This window comes from Musca domestica, unplaced genomic scaffold, assembly GCF_030504385.1.
Source record: "Musca domestica strain aabys unplaced genomic scaffold, Musca_domestica.polishedcontigs.V.1.1 604, whole genome shotgun sequence".
NCBI lineage: Eukaryota > Metazoa > Arthropoda > Insecta > Diptera > Muscidae > Musca > Musca domestica.
Genome location: NW_026712365.1, coordinates 138,017 through 144,344, shown reverse-complemented (window position 1 = coordinate 144,344; position 6,328 = coordinate 138,017). Strand labels below are relative to the sequence as shown.

At 38.9% G+C, this 6,328-nt stretch overlaps 1 protein-coding gene across 1 annotated transcript; it reads right to left on the bottom strand.

The window, feature by feature from the left end:
* Window positions 1-337: 337 nt before the first annotated feature.
* LOC101893953 (putative serine protease K12H4.7) lies at window positions 338-5,453 on the bottom strand. The gene is made up of 7 exons (XM_059129413.1): window positions 5,002-5,453; window positions 4,762-4,943; window positions 4,453-4,688; window positions 1,267-1,501; window positions 1,004-1,212; window positions 567-902; window positions 338-450 (listed from the first exon to the last, which is right to left on the bottom strand). The coding sequence occupies exons 1-7, from the start codon at window positions 5,335-5,337 to the stop codon at window positions 338-340; spliced, it is 1,647 nt and encodes a 548-aa protein (XP_058985396.1). The 5' UTR covers window positions 5,338-5,453.
* Between the last annotated feature and the right edge of the window lie 875 nt (window positions 5,454-6,328).

The window sequence follows — 6,328 nt, the reverse complement described above, 5'->3', positions numbered from 1 at the left end:
CAAGAGAAGTCTTTAAAAAGGTACTCTCCTTCTCTCTCTCTTTTTCTCTCTCTCTCTCTCTCTCTCTATGGAATAACCCGTATGGAAGCACCCCTAAAAATTTTGTATCCAAAGAATAACTCATAAGTCCTTCTCTAAAAAAGAACCAATTCTTATCAAGAACAATATTTCCCTTCTATGTAGAGTAAACCCTTCTCTTTTCCGTATTTTTTACCATTTTCCCACATCGGATTATCATTTCGTGTTTATTATTTTTTAATTTCTCCTTCCTATAAAAATGAAGACCATTATTCTTTTCAAACCTTTCCGAGGCGCAAATAAAAATTTCCGTTTTCAATTAACTTTCTCTGAGAGCTTTATTTATAAATGCCGAAACTTTTAGCTTGGCCACATTTAACGCCACGGAATCTTCGAGGTTTATTGAACCCAAATCCTCAACGTGGCCATAACCTGCATGCATGCATTTTGGTAACAGCAACACCAAAAACAAGAAGGAACAACAAAAAAATATTAATTAAAAATATACATAGAAAAGTTATTCCACACACACACACACACACACACACCTTCCAAGAGCAAGACATTGCGGCCATGTTGCATGCCCACCGCACGCCAAGGATCCAGACGGCCATGGGTGAAAATCACATTCTGTGAAATGTTTGTGAGACCACCGAAAATGTGGTTGGTTCTTCGTTCGCGGGAATAGAGTTCTTGAAGTGTAAGGCCACCAGCACTTGGCATGTTCGGTGATAGTGGTGTTCGTTGAAATACATCCTGGCATAAATTGCGGAAAAACTTTAAGGCAACTTGGCCACCAAATACATTGCGAGCTGTAACATCAGTGGATGTTGTTGTTGCAAACCAACCAAATTCATTGCAGGTTTGATAAAACCAACAGCGATCTAAAGCAAGTGGATGAGAGGGGGGGGGGGGGTGTAAATTTGTTCACAAAACAAAAGTTTTAAATTAAAAATTGAATATTTAAGTCAACTGCATATCTTACTGCCATTAAAAATGTCATCATCTTCGGACGAAAACAGCGACTTCATGCCTTCATAGGAAAGATCTAGACACCATATCTGGCCATGGCCATGACTTTTCGTTTCGTCTTCGGAGTGCGGTAAAAATACATCTCTTATATGCTGCACCAATGCATCCGTGGGTGTTGTATCGTTTTCCATGAATTGTTGACAAAACTGGGTCACAAATTTACTGCGGAAGGACATTTCTTCGTTAGGTGTTGTAAGAAAAATTTGCAATATTTACCTTGACAACTGGGCCATGGCAGCGAAATAATTTCCTAAGCCATTAAAGAAAGCCGAAATATCCAATTCATTGTCAACATCGAAATCAGAACACATTTGAAGATTGTAAAGCAGCTCTTTGGAGGCTGATGAGCTGAGAAGGATACGGCGAAGATCCTGGAATCCTTTTTCTAACTTTTCGGAACATTCGGTGCCGCCTTTGTGCTCAATGACATCCATTGTCAAGGTCATGAATTCTGAAAAAGGCAAAGAATTCAATAAAAGCAGCTTCAGAGACGTTTGAAAACTTATTTTTTATTGGTGTCCTGTTGAAGACCCTCTAATATCATTTTATCAGGGGATAAATTCTTCGAGGTGTAGCTATGAAAAATCTTCCTCACAAAATTTTATTATCCTGTCACAATTTGAGAGATAGGGAACAATGATTTTTGAACCAATGATAAAAAAACAAGTTAAAAAGTATCAGTCAGTATTGCCGCAAGATATATACCCTCAGCCTTTGTTCGATTATTTAAATATATTTTGACTAGTGCTAAGATTATTCAAACATTTGACACTCTATGTAGCAGATTCCGCAGGAATGGGCCGATATTGCCCATTTCCTATCGGACCCAAAAATATGATATAAATATTTCGACAGATGTGCCAAATCTAAATGGAATCGGATGTTAATTTGGCGTTTTATGAGCTTCATGGGTACTCAAGATTTCAATATTTTGTGGGGGAGGTACCAGAAGGAGTGGACCGATGTATTACCCTTCACACCAGACCATGGGTTAATTCAAATATTAGGATGTGTGAAATTTGAAGACAATCGGACTTTTACATCACATTTAATGAGATTGTAATTATTCAAAATTTTGACCATTTGTGGGGAGGTACTTGATGGAGTGGACCGATATTGTCCATTTTCACACCCGACCAAGCACTGACGCAAATATTAGGATTTGCAAAGTGGGAGCAAATTCGGATTATCCTTTCTCTTTCTGTGCAAAAAAAATATATTTTTTGAAAATTTCGACCTTTTGTGGGGGATGTACCAGAAGGAGTAGACCGATATTGTCCATCTCCGAACTCGATCTAAGTTTGACAAAAATTTTACGTTGTAGCCAATTTGGACCATTCGGATACTCCCTTCGAGAGTTATCGTGCGCACCAGCCAGACAGACAGACGGACGAACGACGGACATCGCTAGATCGATTTGGTCCAAAGAGACCTAGGGTCTAAAACCGTTATTTCGACTAGGCACAAATGATATATACCCTCTGTAGCCATATGGCTGAGGGTATAAAAATAGCTAGTTAAGAAAGGTCAAAAGTCGGGCAAACCGACTCTCGTAGCAAAAACAATTAAAAAAGCAGCTTAGTTCGGCCGGGCCAAACTTTTACCATCCTCCACCATTTTGAAGAAACTTGAAAACTTTCGCTCAAAAAATATCGTTATATGGGGCTATACATAGGCTGTAGTGCCAATTACGAACTTTGAATATGAAATTTGATCATCATCAAAATACCGAATATCGGGGGATACAGTTGTATAGGGGCTTTAGGATATCGTGGACATATATAGACAATTCTCTTCCAGTAGGTAAAGTATTTAGAAGGAATTCCCTGTGTGGCATTTCAGACAATTCCATTGAAAAATTTGGCTACAATAATCAAAATTCCGAATATCGGCAGGTACCGTTATTTGTGGTATATACGATATCGTAGATCTATGTATATGTGCCTCTTACTATCGCTCGTTACTGTGATACTGGTAGCGTAGCCCGACGTCAAGGAAGTGGACGGAAGAGAACAACAACATCAGCAGAAATGGTTGGAAAAGTAAAGAAGCGACTTGATCGCGTCGCAGTGGCCGAAACATGGCTCATAAGCTGAACATATCGCAATATTCTATTCGGCAAATATTGAAAAATAAGCTCGGTAAAGCCATTGAAATTGCAAAAAGTTTAAGAACTTACACCACAACAGAAAGAAAATTGACTCAAAAGAGCTAAAGAGTTGCTTCGCTCGGCCGAAAGTGGCGAACTACCGAACAGTTGTTGTCCAGCAGTTTGTAAACAAAAAAAATTATCGTGTTTACTTGCCAAAGTGGTCAGCTGAAAATGTGCACCTTCGGTTGGCCACCAGAACTCAAGCGCCGGCCATGGTGACGGTGTGACCCGCCATAAGAGCCGATGGTCGCTCTCCGCTCGTATTAATCGGAATAAATGCCGAATATTATCACGAAATATTCTGGAGGGTGTATTAAAGCCTAAGGCAATTATTTAGTCCTTGACCTTGGATATTCCAACAGGAGTCAGAACCATCGCACTCAGCACGTGCCACCTAAGAATGGTTACAAAATGAGGTTCCTCGCTTCATTTTCAGCGCACAATGGCCACCAAAATCTCCGGATAACAACCCGTTGGACTATTGTGTCTGGAGTATTTTGAAAAGCAAGGTCGGCACTAAAAAATACCAAAGTGTCGGTCACCTCAAGCAAGCGTCTTGCTGGGAATGGGTCAAAATACCGCAGAGCAACATTCGAGCAGCATGTGACGGTTTCATTGACCGTTTGAAGGCCATAATTCGTGCCAAATGTGACCAATTCGAACAAATCTAAAGTTATTCTAAAATATAGCGATTGACTTTGTTGCAGTTTTTTATCTCACCCTGTATTAGGAATTTCGAATACATAATTTTAAACAATTTGATGAATATTGTACCTGAAATCGTCAAAATACCTAATATAGTGAGTTATTGATATATAGTGGGGCTATACGAAGGGATACCTGGATCTGCACAGACAATTTTCTGTCATAAACTCTAGTTCACATTTCGAGCTCTAAATACGAAATTTGAATCAACTCCGGTGAATAATGTCGCTAAAGTCCTCAAAATACTGAATATTTGGGAGGTACCGTTATATGGACGAAACGGTACCAAATGTAGTACATTTTAGTACTTTTCCTACATTTATAGTGCGAATTTCCAAAAACCCTTTGATACTTCCATCATACATTCCAACAATGAGAATTCTAGCTCCACTGGCTCGTTAAATACAAAGGGTACCATATTAAGGATCTTTTAGTTCTTTTCGTGCAGTTCTGGTGCCCAGCCTTATCTGACACATTTGGACCAAGAGTGACCTTCAGCCAAAAGTTCAAGTTGTTTTCTGAGTTTTAATGAATCATTAACTTACCATGAAAATCCATTTTTGCTAACAGAGGGGCACTGGAAGCCCAAGCCACATTCGCCTCATTCGGATAGAGTTTCATAAACCAGGCCACCATGCTGCCGGAATAGGAAGCACCAAGCAATACTACCTTGGAACTGACTAAATCCTTTTGAGACGATTTTTGATATTTTATAAAATATCTTAAGTCCTCCAAAGATTGGCGGACACTTAAATACTCCAAGGCGTCCACAGAAGCGGAACTGGGAGAAAAAATCAACAAAAGAACAATTAATTAATTTTCCGTCTAAGAATAAATTTCAAATCCTCCCTTACTTCTTTGGCCAACTCTTGCCATAGAAACGATGTTCCGTATAGAACATAATGGAATTATGTTGTCTGGCCATGTCATAGAAATGACCTTCACTCAAGAGATATGGATGTATTTCCCATTCACCGCCCACCACTATGAACATGGGGCCACCCGGTTCATAGAATTCACGGTTGACAAGGTAACGCTACAATTCAAAATTTCGAAAACAATTTAATTTTCTAACACAAAAAGAGGTCAATTACCATCATCCACTGCTCTTCAATTCTGCTCTGATTGGTAGTCTGTCCTCCTTCTTTCAAAAAATGATCCAGTTTTTGAGTTAGCCACATTTCTTGCACCGCATCCGAGGCATAATGACTTCGATTATTTGGCCCGCCACCTCCCATCCACCAACGACCATTTAACTGAATTTCGGAAATTTTCTCATACGGATTTATGCGCTCAACATTTACGGCAACCACTAACGTATTTCGCCAGATTAACAGCTGTAGTGCCACGTAAAACAGCAACAGCCGTTGCTGAAACTTTGCAAGCGTAATTAATGTGCGGCTCTTAATCATTTCCACCAAAGAGTACATAAATTATTTGCAATGTCTGGCACTTTTATGCAGAAATTATTATTAAGCGGAAATTAGTCGGTAAGTTTCGGAAATGCATGCGGGTGCTGAAACCCGTAGTTTATCGATTTTTTTGTTTTTGCTGTGCTATATTTATTGACATTCACATGTTTGGGGCAAAATTGTCAATGTTGGTTTGGTTAAAGAAAGTGAAATGTTTACATTCAATAATTGGGTGAAGTACTAAATAAAAATAAAGGTGAAAAGTGGGTCAAATCGATAGCAGAAAATGTAGAACGGGACAAAAACTGATACAAATTTGATTAACAACTTTTTTAGGCTATTTAGAGGCCTTTAATGTGAGGCCTTTGGCTTTTAATTTCTTTTAAAGGAATATAATCGTTGATTTTTTAAAGAATTTTTGGAGGACCCTAAAAGTACTTGATTTTTAAAGGGTTTCTATGGCCTCTCAAAGTAGATTTTTAAAGAATTGTTGAAGGGCTCTGAAGGTGAATTTTTTTATGAGAAGAAGAAGAAGAATTTTTGAAGGCATATACAAGCGTGGATTTTTTGAAGGCATATACAGGGTGAGTTGAAAAAAACTGCAACCAACTTCAGACTGTTGGCATTTCTAAGCCTCTCGTCCAACAACTGTTAAAATTATTCCAGTGACAGCTCATTATATTGTTTACAGGCGTACAAAAGCCTTTGGGTGAGAATTTTCCAGAAAAAAACTTATTCGTGATGGAATTCAAGCGTGATAGTGTGATTTCTTTATATTTGGCTGGAAAACCACAAGTGGCTATCGTTAGAGCACTTCAACATTTAAAGGTGAATAAATCTTTTGTGTCTCATACCGCTCATTACCCTGATACCGGTAGCGTAGCCCACCGTCAAGGAAGTGGGCGGAAGAAAACATCAACATCAGCAGAAATGGTTCGAAAAGTAAAGAAGCGATTTGATCGAAACCCGCGTCGAAGTGGCCGAAAAATGGTTCGTGAGTAGAACATAT

What these genes read in the sequence shown, in the direction of transcription:
- LOC101893953 (XM_059129413.1), bottom strand. Translation starts at nt 5,337, where the DNA reads ATGTACTCTTTGGTGGAAATGATTAAGAGCCGCACATTAATTACGCTT. An exon ending in TTGAAGAGCAGTGGATGATG is followed by an intron (nt 4,944 to 5,001) that starts GTAATTGACCTC and finishes TTTGAATTGTAG; the next exon opens with CGTTACCTTGTCAACCGTGA. An exon ending in CAATGTCTTGCTCTTGGAAG is followed by an intron (nt 451 to 566) that starts GTGTGTGTGTGT and finishes GCATGCATGCAG; the next exon opens with GTTATGGCCACGTTGAGGAT.